General features: G+C 37.9%; 1 protein-coding gene across 2 annotated transcripts in view; it reads right to left on the bottom strand.

Moving 5' to 3' along the window:
• LOC149190750 (rhomboid-like protein 19) overlaps nt 1-19267 on the bottom strand; it is a 157705-nt gene that overhangs the window by 83817 nt on the left and 54621 nt on the right. For both annotated transcript variants that reach the window (XR_016256018.1, XM_089412250.1), the window contains exon 4: nt 6924-7090. Coding sequence is in view for 1 of the 2 variants with exons in the window: in XM_089412250.1 (XP_089268376.1) it covers nt 6924-7090 (167 nt within the window). In the remaining variant the exon portion in view is untranslated. The remainder of the gene's footprint in view (nt 1-6923; nt 7091-19267) is intronic.

Raw genomic sequence — 19267 nt, 5'->3', positions numbered from 1 at the left:
TTCTGCCCATTTGTCATGCTACTATATATTGAATAACCATATGGAAGAGTCTTGACTTCCCAATCTAATCAATACATATCATGCTCATGCTTCAACCAGCTCTTCCTTCAATATTCTTTGAAGATATGAACCTATTTTCTAATGAAGAGCTCCTTTTCTAAAGATATGCATACCTCTTCCTCTCATATTACCATCTAGTTAACATCCTTTTGAACAAACTACCTTTTAACTTTCTTTGAAGACGATGTCTAAGATGAGATTCCTTACCTAAGATGAGAAATGTTCCAAATATGCCTTCATGTTGCTTCTTGACTATTTTCATTCCTTCATACTTCTAGATTGCTTTTGATGTTGCTTCCATAATCTTATAGTGGTATATACTCCCGCCATGTCCCTATGATTCTGTCATATACTGAAGAACCTTCTTATAACAATGGTTTTGTTCATGTAGAGGATCCTTGTGACCCTTTTCTGCTAAATGGTTGCTTCTAGATCAACATGATACCATGTAGTTGTTGCATGAATTGTGAGATGCTAGATGGTCCACATCCTTCTACCCTTGCCTTGCTAGATGTTTAGATGACTGCTTTCAAAATGACTATGTAGACTCTAATTCTTCCAATGCCATATGCTTTTTTTATGATGTCATAATTTGCAAAATCCAAGACTTTTGTACAAATATAACTGCATATGCTACTCTAACTACCATCTCCAAATAAAAGAGAAAACAAACTGCTTGTATACCTGGTAGTGGTAAATTTCTTCAGTAATAGAGATCCATATGACCTTTAGTCTTCGGTTTCTTTTCAAGTTCTTCATTTTCTTCAGCAATGTGAGCTCCACTTCTCTCCTTCCTCTTATTGTTCTCCCTGTTTTGAGGATTCTTGGGACAATCCCTTTTAAAGTGTCCATATTCATTGCATCCAAAGCATTGTACTTTGGACATGTCTCGACCCCCATGTGGTTGATTGTTGTTGTTATTGTATTTTCGACAAGGTTCAAATCTTCCAAATTTTCCAAAATTCTTCTTTGATCTAACAACAAAAGTTTAAGACGTTTCATTGTTGGCCTCGATGTCAACCTTGGCTTTCAATCTTGTTTCTTCTAGAATACACAAAGCCCATAGCTCATTGATGTTTGGAGTGTCCTTTCTTGAATAGATGTTGGTCACAAAACTACTCCAATCTAAAGGTAGAGCATTGAGTACACAAGTAGTTAATTTGGAATCATATATGACTTCTCCAAGCCCTTGCAATTGATCTTTCAATTGTGATATTTTCACAAGGTATGAGGCCAAGTCTTCGTCTTTTGACAACCTTGTTTTGTAAAGTTGATTTCTCAAATATATTTTTTGGCTTGTAGTACTGACAGCATATAGTTTTACCAGTTTGTCATAAATTCCCTTAGATGTGCCCAAACCTGCAACAAAGGGGATAAAATGATCTTTGATGGACTCAATGAGAATTCTTTGAGCCCTAACTTGTCCTTTATTGTACTTGACCAAATCTTGAGTCTTGTCTTTATCTGGTACTGAAACTTTGCATAGAACGTGATCCATGACTTCATTTTCAGTCAGAATCAAATCAATTCTCTTTTTCGTGCTTGGAAATTTAATGACCCATCGAGTTTGTTGCATTCCTTACAAAATGAAGTCATTTGATTTGAAGATTGAGACATGGAGTGTAATAAAGTACTTGGCAAAAGAGTGAGATGCTTGAATGAAGATGATGCCTTCAAATATCTTGATGCTCCCAAGAATTTTGATGATTCCAAGAGTCTTCAAAGATATCCTTAAATGATGACTTCTAAGATGGTTGTCACAATAGTACCTTCAAGTTGCTTCAATGATGAATAATGATACTTTCAAAGAGTCTGGAAGATGTTTCCAAGAATCTTGATGCTTCTTGAGTGAATCAGTGATGACTTTTGTAGAGATGTCTTCCAATATGAGTGATGATCAAAGAGTTTTCAAAAGAGAGAGATTGGTAAGATGATGATCTTCTTCAAAATGATGATGAGTCACCAAGAGCCTTCAATGATAGAGAGAGAGATGGATAGCTGTGTGAAAATCCGAGAAGCCCTGAATCACTACTACAGCAAACTGATATTACTTCTACTTGTTAATACATGCAAGTTATTTACTGTGTTCTACTGTAAATATCGAAGTAAATACATTTGCAACCTTCACAACTTTAAATAATATGCGGAAACAAGAATCCGAGCAAGAAGGAAATAACATACACAATTGACACCATTGTTTTTGGACCTATGTCCCCGGAAAAACCCAATGTGGGAAAATCGATGCAGCAGCTGAGGGTTTGTATTATTAAGTAGTAATTTCTTAATACAATCTTTGTATGCCTTACTGGCTATCCGATACAGAGAATCTAACTAACAGAGAGTTGAGTGAGTTATACCTCACACTATCACTGACGATCCAATACCGATCCAGCCACTGAATGGCTAGCCCCTAGCTACCTCGCGCAGTTTTTGTGCAATCACTGCGCCGCTTTGCGTCACAGCTTCTGGAGACTGCATCACTCCTTTGGCTGATCGATTTGCCTCTAGAACTTCGACTTTCTGCCCTCCCGATATCACACCCTGACTTTTGGCTCTAGAACTCAACTCTCCAACAAATTTTGAATCTCCTCTCAAGCTCTGCACTACCTTAGCTTGGCTCTACGTTGCCCAACGTGGCTCTGCACTGCCTCTTCTGGATCTCTCTCTGCCTCCTCTACAATGTATCCCGAATCAAAGAAACCTTTCCAACCAGAAAACTATCTCTGCCCCCCACTGCAAGAAATCACTTCGATCACTTCTCCCGCAACTGTTGTGCTACACTTTTCAAAAATCGAGTTCTTGATCTCTAACTCGATCTGTCTTCCAAATGCCCATCAAGCCTCTTCTTATAATCTTCTCGTTGAGTAACCAACGGCCCAGATTAGATTCTAATCAATGGCTCAGATCATTTTGGCTTGATCCTCGTCTTCTTCTAGAAGTTTCACCCTCAATTTAATTAATACCCTTTAATTATTTTAATTTCCTAAGTTTAGACTTAGGCATCCATTAAAAATAATTAATTATTTTAATAAAACCTTCTCCAGGTGGAATTTCCCAAAACAATTTTTGGGTATTCTGGAATACATGTGTCCTAGCCTCCCTGCAAATTTTGAGGCTTAGAGCACATCCGATGCTACTAGAAATCAACAAGCTAATGTAGTATTCTTTCTTCAAGATGAATGATGGTCCTTGAGTCTTCTTGCTTATGCCCTTTGCAAACCTCCAAAGTAGCTCGGATGATTGTTGTAGAAATGGTTTCCACTTATGCCAACAAAAATGATCTTCAAATTGCCTTCTCCTCACCTTAGATCTAATACCATGTCAAGAAATCAATAGGGCATCAATTTAGGGTTGATTTCGCTTACTTGATAATTGCTTCTGAATATATGTTGGCTTCTTTTTACTTTTATAATGTTCTCTTCATCAAACAATTACCAAAAACATAAACATGAAGATCACAAAAGACAATGAACACAAGATATAGGCTACAAGCGAACGCAAAACCCCGGAAAAGTGAAAATCCAATCAACGTCTCTTCTTATAGAATTATATCAAAGTGAGAAATCCAAGGCCTAAGTCAACCCTCTTTCAAAACTTCCTCAATCAAGTCAAATCCAACCAAGTCAACGATAGTCAAAGCTCTTCAAATATGGTCAAACAGTGATTTTGAGCCCCTGCAACAAGTTGGCGATTTTTGGCCATTGCAACTCTTTGAAATTCCGTACGTGTGACAGAAATTAAGGCATAAGTTTCGCACGTGTGGCTCAATTCTCTCTCCTTTGACCTTCTCTCTCTCTCTCCTTTAACTTTAACTCTTCTTCTCTTGTCTTTTGTTGGTTTTCTCTCTCTTCTTGGCATAGAAATCAAAGTTGTTGATGATGATCCAAATGAGGTCGAGTTGCACTGTATTTATACACATCCAGGAGGTTGAATAGGTCCCTTCCAGGGCCAACTTGTCCACACTGGGCCAACTTAGTCTTGTGGGGACAAATTGACTATTTCGACTTAAATAAAATTATTTTTCCTCTTTCTTTCAAAAGCTCAAATGGGAATTGAATTAAGTACAATAGATTGACCCATGACAAATATCTTTTGACTCAATAAATCCTAGAAGCATGAAAAACATTGTAACGAACAAAGTTCATATACTCATAGGAATGCTCTGATACCAATGTAACGAACATGGTTCATATACGCAGCAGAATAATTCAGAAGAACTAAAATATGTAAGTATCCATCGTAGGACAAGTAGTAATTGTATATAAGAATTTTTGAATGTATAAAAGATGTCTGAAATGATTACAATGAAAGCCCGCTTATATACCTAGGTAGGTGCCCTTTCAAAAATGGTCATGTCTCTAAGACATGCCCCTTCATTACTAACTAACTAATTATTAGTTAATTAATTATTATTTATTATTATTATATTTAAGTTTACATTTATTATTTTTATATGAATTATATTCATAACATTGCCCCTCTCTTCAAAAAACTTTGTCCTCACTGCTTACTGACAAAGGGTCGGGTCTCTTTTTCTATTTCGTATATCTTCTCGTCTCAAAACTTTCATCTTCATTGATACAAGACGATATGCTCCTCTGAGTGATAAACAAAATTGTCAGACTAAGAAAGGATCTACCCATCCTGGATTAATATTCTGTGGAACCTTTCGATCACTGGAAATTTGTAATGACATGTTATCATCAGATTGGATTCTACAAACTTCAATATTCCTTGGAACATAAATCTGTTGTTTTCGTTCTGAGTGGTTCAAATATGTAGACTGGCCTAGTTGTCTACTCTTGTGATTCGGATGTCGATAAGGAGTTCTTATGGTTGGACTTTCCCTTATCATGTGTGTGGCAGTGTCCTAATTTACTTCAGGTACTGTTGTTGTTGAGTTTACTACTGAATCATCACTTGGAAATTCCATTGTTTGAATTGCAACTTCTGAATATGTTTTAACTTCTATTGGTTTCTCATCTTCTTGAGTTGTGATATTGACTAGATCAGTATTTGTTACTTTATCTTCAACTTGGACTTTTACGACTAGAGACTTCAATACTTCTTCTTGAGTAAGTTGTTCTAACTTGTCATTTAATGACTTTTTGTCAATTTTTAGTTTCTTTATTTGCATAAGAAGGCTTTGGTTATGATTCCTTAAGCGTAAAAGCTCTTTGTTTTCTGAATCGTTGACTGTCCTTAGTATCCTTCTCTTTATCTTTTATACTTTTGATTTGTTTTAGTAATTTTTTATTAAAGTTCTTTAAGCGTAAATTTTCCTCTTCCTTCTCTGATAGACTTTCGTTGAGCTTCTGGTCGGAACTTTCTTTTTCTTGTTTTAGTCTCTGTTTCTTAACCTTAGATTTCTTGACCTGTGAAATTAATTTTTCATTGTGGTTTTTAAGTCGATGAATTTCTTCACTTTTATTGGATATGACTTCTTCAAGCGCCTTTTGTTTCTTTGATATTGTTTCTTGTTTAACTTGAAACATCAATTCCAAAATATCTTTAAAGTCTTCTAATGAAGGTGTCATTGATTTTGTCTTGCTTGTTATGTCTCGATTTGTGACCATCTTCCCCTTATAAGGAAACATCAAAAATTGTTTCTCTATCTTTAGCATGAACGTACCAAATTCCTTAAACCAAGGTTTACCCAGAAGTATGTCAATGTTTCTAAGAAACATAGTTACAACACAGAATTGAGAGATGTATTCATAATGGTCAATTATTACTTGTAAAACATTATTTCATATTGTTTGTTGCCAACCCAGTCAAACTCTTCCACTAATCAAATTGAAATAGACCAAGACCTTAGACCTAACCAAAAGACCATCTATAGGCTATGACAAATAAAGTAGTGAATCTATCTACCAATCCCTCCTCCTCACACCACCATGATTGCTACATGGGCCTCGACATGGTTAGTGAAGTAGATGGTGGCCATGGAACTGAAGATGAAGTCCCCACTGTTGCTGTTAAAATCTTGGACTTGGGGACCATGGCACTGGATGGGGGTGGCATCTCAACACAATCATCACCATCCTGGATAAGAGCATCCTCCAATTTCTCTATGTAAAACATCACATCCTCCAAATTATCCTCTGGATTTTTGTACCAAACGATCAAGTCTTTATTTGTCTTTGTCTCCTCACAATAATGGGACAACAATCGCAAGTTGTAATGAACATAAACCAAGCTCTCTGCCTGATTTACATTCAAACTGTTTTTTTACACTGTAGGTGCTCCAACACCTCTCCCTAGACCCACCCTTAAACCATATTTAAAGATTTAAAAAAAAAAAAAAAACTGTCTCGTGGAACCTTGTGTGTTCCTCTAGAACTGCTTGTGAACCATCACAGAACCATGGCGAAACCATGGTTCCACCTGCGGAACTGTGCACAGAACCGTCACAGTTCCCACAAAGGCAAGAACATTTTTCTTGACCAGAAGTGTTGTTCCAGAAAAATGAGACACAGTTCCAAGGGAGGTTTGGGCAAAGATCCATGTGGTGCATGATTCTGACCTCCAAGCTGGAGGGGACGGTTGCTGCAACACTGCTTACAACCATATGCTATACATGATCATTTCTCCATGTTTTCCAATTCTACTCACTTCAGAGTTTAAGCTTTGCAAATTACAACCTTAATGATAAATCTGCCCATTGAAAGTTATCTAGGCTTCATAGAAAGGACACAAAGTTGTGAAATATTACATGAATCTACTTTTCCATGCACACAGTTGAACTGCATTTGAACATTTTTCGTGACCCATAACAAACCTTTATAGAGTGCACATTCAAACCTGTGAACAGAATATTCAGTTAAAGACTAGCAGAATCTAGGAAAAGAATGAATACTTACAGAAAGTCATCTCTGCCTGTTATGTAAAACAAAAGGATTGCAGTGATAAATATGCTGACTGAGGTTGAAAAGTTCACAGCAGCAATAAACTTCAGAAACTCCCTTGAACCCCATACTGGTTCAAGCAATTTCCCACTAAAAAGGAGGCCGGCTATATTCAGAATCAGCTGAAACATACAACATCAAAGTTAGAGTGCACATTAAACGAATGATTGAACCAGACCCTACTTAAATAAGTCATTCATACCTATGTCCAAAATATATCTTCTGAAAAGTGCAGATAAATGATTGTAAAATATCAGTAAGAAATAACAGACAAGATCCAGAAAAATCAATTAAATTAGTAGGAACAGAACTGTTGACAAAATTCTAAAATAAATAGAATTGTAATTCAAATCTCACTATCATGTTATAAACTTATAACCTTTGAAATACAGAACAATAGCTGCATTTCCCCTAAACTAATTGCAGAAAGTAGCTATAGTGGTCAGAATATTTTGAAGGACAGAAAAAAGTTACATATCAGCATTGATGATGATTTTTTGTATGCGGTTGAATAACATGATCAGAATATAGTTCCAGCAAATTGACACACCATGTGAAATTTAAATGAAACAACTTAGAAATAGAATGAAACAACTAACCAAGTAGGTAAATGGGACTCTAAAGTAAAAGTTATAACAGCAAGAAAGGAATGTCTTGAAAAGAAACAAAACGAAATTATATTAACATCCACAAATGATCAAAATAGGTCAATGGCATGAGGCATTTACTAGACTGTTCTAATCTACAGTTGAGGAAAGAAAGAAAGTGTAGGCAATAAAATAAGAGGGGGGATCCTAGAGGAGTAACCCTAAAAAATATAAGTATATAATATACCACAACAGGAAAGCCTCATAGTGACAATGCTGTACTCTAAAAGGACCAAAGAGTCACCAAGGGAGAGCAATGGCTTGGCTAGCATCTGAATATGAAACGGAGCCATCATCATCCACCACAAAGAAGAAAACAAAGAAAGTTCAAAATCAAAACCTAGTTGGAGGTTAACCTAAATGAGTTAACCCTAGACCATGCCATAGCGATTGAGACTCTATAACAACAAACAACCTTGTACCAAGGAAGTCGACCAAGACATGAGTAGCAGGACCTTAGCTGGCATCTGCTTCAAGGAAGACATATTCCTCACAAGCATCAATGTGGTCCGATAGGGCATCATAATTTATATAGGAAAGATATCGAATACAAAAGAATGTGAACAATGGCCCCCTAGATTCTAGAAATTTCTCAAGGAAAACCTAGCTAATCTGTATGACGTTCTTGATCTTCACTTTTTGAAAGCTGCAAAACTAATAGAATTCCTTCAGACTCCTCACATAACAATAGACATTTTGCTTTAAGAGACACAACAAAAGCTTAATCACAAAAAATGTAACAGAACAGACCATTTGGATCTAGATTTCAGTCAACAATGCAGGAAAGAATGGTGTTGGCTCAATTGCGAGCTCGAAATTAGTTACCAAGCTATAGGACAGCACTGACTGTTGACATAGATTGTCATTGATGTCAATATGGCAATATTCGAGGAGCCAAGAGGAGCAAACAGAGTCATCAGAGGAGCAAACAGAGCTATCGAAGGAGCCAAGAGGAGCAAACAGAGCCATCAGAGGAGCAAACAGAGCTATCGGAGGAGCCAAGAGGAGCAGACAGAGCCACCAGAGGAGCAAACAGAGCAAAGAGCAAACAGGAGCCATCGGAGGAAGAAAACAGAGCTATCGAAGCAAGAATGCCAAAGAATACTCTATCGGAGGCAGAAGACTTGGGTGTATTGCAAATACACTATCGGAGGCGGAAGTTTTAACGCTATCGGGCCCGTAGAACCCATATAGCATCACCCCTGTGTATTTACTTGTTTATCGCCGAATGCCTTTTACACAAAGAAATCACGCTAAACACTTAGCGGATTCGGGAAAGTGGACTTGAAATTTTATGCACGGGAGTGTTGAGTCTTATCGGGTCTGGCACATATTATCACATCGCTATAAGTGAGTGGTCTACGTTAAGATCTAGACCTGAACCTTTGCGATTTGTGATTTCCGACATATATCGCATCAACACTTCGGGAGCGGGAGTTATAAAGTGTTAAGTGGCCCATTGCAATCGCCAATAGCGATTAGCAATATCGCATCAGACCTCCGCCAAGGGCAAGCGCCGATTGCAATGAATGTTGCGGACCCGATGCAACATTACAATTGACTTAATGCTATATCACGTCCGCCATGTCAGAAGTGACCATTGCAAGTTATAAAGGGATGGCGCGATATGCTGCGATTGCCAATTGCGATTACACTGCGGACCCGATGCAGTTATAAATGTGAGCGAAATAAATTTGAAGTCCGCCCGTTTAAGCGTTTTGGTCATTTTTTCATATGTTCCCATGTATTACATTTGCGACCATAAAAAGGCGAGCCCGCATTACATGAGCATCCGACCCTCCATCGTTGATCATCCCTTTGTAGATCCAACGGTCTACATATATTTCGAGTGGACATATAGCTCGAGGAATACCCGCCCGAAAAAGCGGTATCCTCTTCCTTCTCGCTGCTACGTGTCACCTGCCGAGTGGAATCGAAAGCCATCCGCTGAATACCAGTTCCCGCTTAAGGCCCTTCCGAAATACCACTTGTGGTATAAGAATAATTGTATTGCGCGGGGTGATTTAGGCCAAAAGGCTTATGATAACAGTCCCGATAGTTCAGGAGGCTGAACTAAAGCCAATTGCAATTGCGATTGGGACGTGGCATGTCCGTTAAACAATACAGCTTCCATGTATGCCTATTATCATTGAAAAAACGGGGCTCTATCACAGTTTTTAACATACAGCGACCGAAAAGCCAGGAAGCCGAATGGAAAGCCAGTGCAGAGGAAACCGAAAAGCCAAATCAATGAAGAAGAGGGAAGCCAAAGGACAAGCCAGCAGAGAGGAAGTTGAAGCGAGCGCTGAAGAAGCTGAAGAGTCAGTGGGAAGCGAAAACGAACAGTCAAAGGCAATAGGAATATAAGAACAGGAAAAAAACAAGGAAGTGTGTGCGAATAATTAGTCTGAGAGGAAGTCGAAGATCAGGTAGAGGCAGGAGAAGCAAGAGAACAAGAGTGAAGCAGAAGCTCAGCAGGTTTAGGAGCAGAGAACTACAGCAAAACAATTTATACCAGGTTTGGGTTGGAGCCCACGAGGTTGGAGCCTCAGAACTAAAAGGACTGGAATCCTTGGGAGTTGGTGCTCCTAAGTCCAGAACTATTGCCTTGGAAGAACATAGTTGGTGCTCTGGAGGTTGGAGCCTCACAAAAGTCCAAGTTGGTGCTTGGCAACTGATTGCAACCAGCTATATATTGTATTTATTTCATTGCACTGTTTGTGTTAATAAAAGCAAGAAACATTGATTCACCCCCCCCCTTCTCAGTATTCCAATAATGCCCATGAACTGGAGTCAAGGTCCACGTGTCTGAAGTCGAGGGTTGTGACTTCAGTTCAATCCATGGAGGGTTTTATCACACAACAATGAATATATTAAATCCATCGTTAAAATGGGGAAAATATGGCTACATTGTTTTTGGGCCCCAGCCAAATTAGCGTGAGGACAAGCATTATATTATTTTAATTTCTCATAAGACCTCTTCAAAGGCACATTGGGAATCATTTTCAAAAATCAATTATTTAAGCATTATTCAATTTCAGATCAAGTCATATAGGGGACCCGTGCAAAGGAATGTTGGGTTCATCAAATATTTTGCATGAGGATTGAATCATTTATTTATTTAACTAGTTAGTTCTAGAAGTTAGACTAGGTCCAAGGACTTCACAAAAATACTATTTTATTGCAAAGGAAATTTCTTTCCCCATCTATATAAAAGAAGGGTTTCCTCATTTGTAAACATGGTTGGATAGTGAGACTAGAGAGTATTCCGCTCCGAAGGGACTTAATGAAAGTTCGTTTGGTGCCATGGTTCTTCAAATTTGTTACGTGATGCATGTTTTGATTTAGAAGTCTTTCTTCTTTTAGTTCTGTTTGGAGTATTTTAAAGTGTTAAAGTTGTGGGTGATTCAAGATCATCACAAGGACGAGTGTGATCAGTCCATTCAGAGACAATGGTCGCATGAAAAGGGGATTCAAACACATCGATCTTCATGTCCACTTTGATGGTTTGAAATAGTTGTTGAGCTCTTTGTTAGGCAAACCCTCAAGGTGGTTCCCTTGGAAAATGCTTGGCTTATTTCATGCCATAGTCGATCCTTGGGCTGAGGACAATCCCATTCAAGAATCCTCTCTAGGGGCTCTTGACCTTGCAATTTATCCAAATTCACCAAGAAACTACCCATCTCCAGATACTAGTTTCCCTTACCCAATCCATTATTCCAAGAAAAATGACCTAAGGAGGGTCATTCTCTTGACATCCTCTCATCCTAGCATTCCCTTGACTTCAATACCCTTAAACATTGTCATTGGTTTTCACATCCCCTCCATCGCCACTATTTTCCTTTTCTTTCAAAAAACTAATTCATTCATTGGGGTTACTAGTGATTTCATGTTGCTCCTTATTGTTTATGCCCTAGTGAGTTTTTAAGGAGCCCCTCTTGAAGTCAAAGTAAAGTCAACCTAAAGAGCCAAGGTAGGGCACTAAGGTGACAATGCGTGACCTATTGAGGTTCCACTCAGGCTGTATCTTGTCGGATGGAGCTTTCATCACTTTAATGTACAACTTGAGTGGTAACAGTACTAAAGAAAACATACAATAAGTGATAAGCACATGCAAGAATAACTAAGGCTACTCCCAAATCATAAAGTAAACTAAACTAAGGAATATATGAGAAATGCACAAAAGAACATGGTCAAGTAATGTTGAAAGAAAGCAAGAAAAGAATTGAAAGCATACATAACAACAAGGCCCTATGTTAATGTTAATATCATAGATAGAAATACAAGTAGGGGTCGAGTGGGGAGAAGGGAAACCCCTATCACAACAAGTGGTTGAGAAGGGAAAAATGTAAAGTCTGACAATGTCAGTTAAAGAATCAAAAGGGGACCTAGGGCGTCAGGCTATGAGATTTTAGGTGGACATTGGCCATCTACTTAAAGTCCCTTAACACTCATGGCCAACAGAAAGAATCTAGCAATGGAACATAAATGGGAAGTACTTTGTGTGTGGTGAGTTTAGTTCTAAGGTTTTATAGATATCGAATGTATGTCAACCAAGTAGTATCTGAGTCGAGAGTTGCATTTTGAGCAAAGACTCGTAGAAGCCCTAGTGGGAACCAATATGTTTGTTGCAAGTATAGAGGATAAGTGAGCTCTCACCAATCCAGAAGCCAATGCTACATCAAATTTTGCATTGTGCTTAAGTTTATTTGTCATCAAGACCAAGGGGGAAGAAATAAATGACCAATCTACTAGGGTTTGTACTAGGCGTATATTGTAAAATCTATGTCCTAAGATCTACTATCTCCTTGAGGAATAGAACCAAACACCTTTGACCTGAGCTTCTAAAGAAAGTAGTTAAAAGTTCCTTTGACATTATGTAGAGGCAATCGAACCTCCCCTATCCTTATGGTATACCCTACACTAAAAGATAAGCTCATCTCATGTCTCAGTGTTCAGTAGGTGACAAACCGAACAAGATACTGTGGTGGAATTTATGGTATTCTATTACTTATGTAACGACCCTAATGGGGTAAACAAGGGTCAGATGTAAATGTAAATAGTGGGCCAACCTAGCAATGGGCATGTGGAAATGATTGAGAACCATAATATATAACAAGTCTAAAATCATTAGTGCCCTCATTGAATTATGATCATTATACTTGAAAGTAATTGAGTTATTTGGAGTTCTCCTAATATCTAAGGAGATATTATGTAACTATCATAATAATACTTTTGGGAGTTGAGTTCCATGTCAATATTGGTTGTGCCTTGTGTGTATGTAGGCTTATCATGCTTTATTCTAGTATATATTCATTACAAGTGAAATTAGCACAAATGATTCTCGGTTTGGCAACTTCAAACTACACCCTACATAGTTTCATGCATAACTTTGGCTAGGTATCTCTAGAATCAGTGAAAGATGAAGCTTGGAAAAAAACACATCCTATTATTATCTTTGATCAAATTGACAACAACAACAAAATTATCAAAAATTTGGAGATATTGTCTGTACAACTTGTGACTTTTATTCAATACCAAAACCCTGCTAAAACTATTAATCTTACTATATCAAAAATATAAGAAGATTGTGAGGTCCAATTGTAGTGACACTGCTAGCATAAAAGAAGACAAAATAAGATATTACATGTCCAAAATCCAAAATTGTTAGGCAAAGTTTGGGGAGATATTGTCCTACAACATCAATCTCGAAAGAACGTCTGAAAACAACAACGTTTGGTAATTCAGCCATAACTCCCTCTTGAAAAGTTGAAATTGAGTGAGACTAGTGACATTCAAGAGCAGGCATTTAAAGTTGCAACAAGCCAAAATTTTAGAGGCATTTAACAAGAAATGTCAAAGATATAACAAGTTTAGCATAAGATTGTAGTGGAATCTTCATAGAATGGCTTCAAAAGATATATCAAATTAAAAATGTCATGACCTTTGGTTTATTTGAGGTGATTCAAAAGGAATTTAAAAGAGAAAGGACATGAGAATACATCAGTAAAAAATTTGGAACTATTTGACAATAACCGTAATGAATTTATTATATTGGAAGTTGTTGGAATTTCTAAGTCTAACTATTAGAAACCCTTCATGTACTTTACTGATTTATTCCTACCTACTTGTTCTGTTAATTAACAAGTTATTTACCATGTAAATACTGGAAATAAATACAAGTACATGCTCAACACATTACAGATCATCAACTGAAGGAAACAAAACAAGCACACAAGTGACACCGTTGTTTTTGGACCAATGTCCCCGAAAAAACCCAATGCGGGAAAACTGGTGCAGCTATCTGAGGGTTTTATTATTATGCAGTTTCTGAATACAATCTGGGTGCCAAAACCGGCTCACCCAACAGAGAATAATCTTAGCAGTAGTACCTCTCAGTCGGAGACAAATGTTCCGGCTAAAACCTCAGATAATCACTCCGGCAGCTTCACAGCTCCAATCTGCCCCACGAAACCCCAGCATCAGCCTCTAGGGACAGCGTCAGCCCTTTCTGGCCCAGCGTTTGCCCAGTGTCACTCTGGCTTGGCCTGCGTCAGCCTCTGGAGGCACTACGTCAACCCTTTGGCCCTCTGCGTCACCCACACTGGCCGTCTAAGGCACTGCGCAGCTCCTGGCTGGCTCTGTGTGAACCCCTAGTTGGTTCTGCGTCCCTCACTCTCGGCTACTGCACTGATCCTCCCGATGCTATCTCTGCCTCTCTGCTTCTGTATTCACTGCCCCTCAGCTGCAACTCTGATCACTCTCTCAACTTTCTCAGCAAACCCAGCCCAAAAAGTCGAAATCTTGATCTCTTGGTCTTTTCTCCAAGTGACCCTCAAGCCTCCTCTTATACTTTTCTCGTTGACAAATCAACAGCCGAGATTAAGTCCCTAGTCAACGGCTAAGATTAGATCTGGCTCGATCCATGACTTTTGGACCATTCTAACACAATTTTATATTAATTCACATTAACATTTTATTTTCCGTAAGTTAAGACTTAGGGACTCCACTAAAAATATTAATTATTTTAATATCTCCCAAACTGTTTAGAATCTACCCAAACTCTTTCTGGCTATTGGATATCTCATGTGCCTTAGCCTCTCCACCAATTTTCGTGGCTAGAGCACATCCGATGCTACCCCAAATCAACAGAAGCTAAGGGTTTAGACAAGACCCCAAGATCTTGCTCTAGAATTGATTGGCATACCTTATTAATTGGAGATAAAGACATAATTGATCCTACAAAATTGTTCAATACTACACCATAAGGGTGAATATGGAGAAAAACAAGGACAAATTGAAGAATGCTAAAGACATGTGTAATTAGGTACGGTCTTCATAATGACGTGTAATTGTGATTTTATGTAATTGATGAAAAGAAGAAAGAGTAAAATAATTATTATGCTTGTCTCATGGGTTTCATGAGCAATGAATTTTATTTTTAGTGATGGCTCCCATTGAGAGCCTTTATGATGTCATCTAGTCATAAAAGTCAATTTGAGTCTATGTCATGTATGAAGGACCCTTCTTGGGCATACTACATTTTATATGAGTCATTAGATAAGTATAAATAGCCCTCCAAGACCAAGCAAAGTCTCCTCCTCAAGTCGGCTTCAAAAAGAATAATGTAAATTCCCCAAAGGACATGTCAGCTCACATGCACTCATGTCGACTCATATACAGAGGAAAACTACTATAAATAAGCAACTCAGATTTCATATTTGACACAGAATTTTGACATCTCATCTTCTGCAATTCGGTTGAAGTTTGAATCAGAAAAGGAAGTGCAAAGAGGATAAGGAGTAGTCTCATAACCAACGAAGTGAAGGGCAAGAAGAGCGAGGTTCTTAGGATACTTTATGGGACTGTTTTAAGGGCAGAAAACACCTATACGTACTAGAAGTTTGTTACAGCAGTAAGGCACAAAAAGAAATTTATTGCAGCAGTGAGGCTGAGGAGAGGAGAAGTCTATTGCAGCAGTGGTGCAGTCCTCCTTGGGAGCTGAAGTGGAAGAAGGTCGAAAGTCTAAGGCAAAAGAAAGCCAAAATTGAAGAAGAAGTCGAGAAGGAGGAAGGAGCAGAAGGTTGACTATCGTTGACTAAGGATCTTGTGTCTTGGTCTTGGAGTGGCAGATAGGTCAAGGGTCTTGGTCTTGGTATTCGTCAATTGGAATCTCTATAAGAAGAAGAATTTGTTTGGGTTTTCCTCTCAAAGAGTGAGAGGTTTTGGCCCTGGTTGATAGCCTATATTTTGTGTCTCTTGTCTCTTTATGGTTTATGCATTGGTAGTTGTTTGATGAAGAAGAACACTAATAACCTAAGTAAAAGAAGATCCTAATCTAAAGAAGTAAAAAGCACTCACAAGCAGTTACTAATAGAAGAGAAATCACATAATTACTATGCCCTAGATTTCTCAACATGGTATCAGAGCTAAGGTGACTAAGTCAAGGAAGGGCATCTTATCAAGGGACACTCAAGGATCAAATCTCAAGGAAGGCATCAAAGCGAAGATCATCTTGAAGTCAAAACCCTAGATCAAAGAAGTATTGGGATCATCATCAAAAGGGAGAAGGCCAAAACCATACATCTACTCAAGTCAAAGTGTTTTGAAGACTATTTATCCAAAGGAAGCTAGATCAAAAGACGGTGTCATCTCACTCTCTATGGGATCAAGGATCATTCTTGAAGAAAACTACCTTCATCAAGGAGAAGTTTTCTATCCCTATATCATCATCAACATCAAGAAAGTAGCAAGAAGAACGAGCATCCTATCAAGTATATTTATGTCCACATCTAAATTTGTCAAAATGTCTTTTTGCAAGGAAAGCAACAAATTGGTTGCGGATTCAAACTATCTTGCATGGAAGAAAAGGACAGATCTGAATCTCATTGAAAATGAGGTGATGGAACATGTCAAAGGATCTATCACAAAATCAAGAGAGGAAGATGCTCAAGCTCTTGCCAAGTATATGAAAGGGGAAGTTAGGAAGCCTATATATAAGAAGAACTCGTCTTCCATTTGGATCATTCATTCACTCATCTCTCATACGAAATCTGGGCAACAATTTCTTTTGGGCAGTAGAATCTTCTGGCACAGTGCAAAGTCTGAGCAATGGGAAGTCTAAGGTTCGATTTTGGAAGCAAGAAGAGCAAGAAGGCAAGCGAAGGTCCCTTAGGGTTTCCTACTAGCCCTAGGACTCGAATAAAGGCAAGTGAAGTCAAGGGAAGAGAAGTTAGAGGGAGATCGAAGTCTCCTAGAGAAGAAGCAGTAGTTGTTGGGCAGCAGAATTTCGGATTTACTAGGAAGTTGAAGATATTGCAGCTGGAGGTCGAGGAAGACTTGATCTTGGAGGGTATTTGTCTGAGTCTAGGTCATGGTATTCGTCAATTGAAAGATCTGAAAGATAAGAAGAGATTTTCGAGTTTTCCCCTCAAGAGGAGGGGTTTTGGCCCTAGCTTGCAGCCTATATATTGTGTCACTGTTCTTACTATTTTGGTAGCTGTTTGATGTATTGCACATTGGAATAATAAATACCAAAGCTAATAAGTAAAAAGGTAACACAAACAGTTATCAAGTTAAGAGAATTAACATATACATTGCCCTATTGAATTCTCAACAAATCCCAAGCTGAAAGAACATGTAAACGTGGATTTTCTATCCACAACAATCCTAACCCAATCAAAATCTGTGTAGCCCTGTAACTCCACTCCACCAACTCCAACATATCCGCTCCCAAATTCCACTGTACCTCGCAGGTACCTCAGCACAAGCTTCGTTGCCACCCAATGAACCTGTCTTGACTCCAACATGAATTGTCTGAGTGTGTTCACAGCAAAACACATATCTCGCCTGGAGTTGACCAGATACATCTAAGAACCTATTAGATATCTATACAGTGTGGGATATACCAACTCGCCCTCAAAGCACTCAACTACTTCTAGTTAGTGATCATCGGTGTAAACATAGACCTACAATCCTTCATCCTGAATCTCCTCGTGATATCAACTGCATAAATTCCCTACCTAAGGAAAATCTCTCCCCACTGCTACCACACCTCCAATCCCAAAAAGTAGTGTATCAAGTAAATGTCCCTCATCTCAAAAGTCGAAGCAAGATCCTCCTTGCACATCCCTATGAGCTGCTTTGATCCCATCAAGAAATATTCGTTAACATAAAGTGCCAAGATGAATTGCTCACCTTCAACCAAGGTTGCTTGGGAGCGGGGACGAGAGCGGGGAGCGACATTTTCAAAAGCTCCCGGTTCGGGAGAGAATCGGGAGAAAATTTTTATATAATATATTTTTATATATTTTGATGCATATATGTCAACAAAAGCATGTAGAATGATGAATTAGATATAAAAACCATAAAAACATGGATTGAACCATATAACATCAATCATCTAGAAGTTATAATCTTCATCAACCACGTCCAAGAGTTAGTAACATACAACATATCGAGTCTCATGATTCATCAATCTTAAAGTTTCAAGCTTTCAAAATTCGATATATAACATTTATCATCATTGATCACTAAAGTCGTAACTTGTACTTGTAACCATTACCATAACCAAACAATAACAAAGATATCTAACATAAAATGAAATGTTTTAACTTTCAACTTTCACGAAGCAACATATTCATAATTTATTACCAACGAGTTATAATTGCCAACTTCAAACTTCAATCTTAAATTGTCATATATTGTTTACAAAAAATATCATAATAAATATGAAAGAGTCAATAGTTATAAAAACTACTAGAAACTAGAAAGGACAAGTAAATCTATTATCTATTGCTAATGCTTGGTCCTCTTGCCGCCATGAGAAATGTCTAATTTCTGAAAAAGCATGTAGAATGATGAATTAGTTATAAAAAGCATAAAAACATGGATTAAACCATATAACATCAATCATCTAGTAGTTAAAATCTTCATCAACCACAGGTCTACAAGTTACAAGTTTTGATTTCTATAGCATGTAAGGGTGCACATAACCAAAATAGCATCAAGTGCAATCCATCTCTGAACCGAAAATACATCAACAAACAGGCTCTATATGGCCTTTAGCATCCAAAAAATTCATGCTACAACAAATACCTGCATATCATCAAAATCATTGCCTATTTTGGGATCTTTGTCATTGATATCACCCTCTAAGCATTAACAAAAGATAGAAAAAACGTAGCATGTCAGATCAAGATTTTGTTTGAGTGATGGGTACATTTTTAGTAGGGTCATGATAGAGGAGTTCAATAACCAATGTCACTAACATCAAGGTACATAGAGGGATTGGTGCTCTTGATTATATACAAGTTCCATACCTAGTACATTGCAAAATCCAATGGAAACATTGCAATCCCCCCAATCCTGAAATTCTAAAAAACTGATAAGTCTGCTGGATTTTGAGTGAGATCTATAATTTTACTTTCTCCATACGAAATCCAATGAGGTTGTAACCACTCTCAAACATCTCATTTCATGGTAAAGTTAAAAATTTAAGTAAAAGGATGAAAATGAATGATAAAGGAGAATGTCACTTTTACTTTAAGAATTTAACATTACCATGAATTGCATGTCAATACTAGGGCCATAGGCTTGATCATTAGGCTCCCCCTCTAAAAAATTCTTGTTTCTTTGAAAAAAATTGTGTTT

The sequence above is a fragment of the Pinus tabuliformis genome, chromosome 3_1, assembly GCF_031772625.1.
Source record: "Pinus tabuliformis cultivar Carrire ecotype Pingquan chromosome 3_1, CPIR1, whole genome shotgun sequence".
Classification (NCBI taxonomy): Eukaryota; Viridiplantae; Streptophyta; class Pinopsida; order Pinales; family Pinaceae; genus Pinus; species Pinus tabuliformis.
This window is presented reverse-complemented; position numbering and strand designations above follow the sequence as displayed.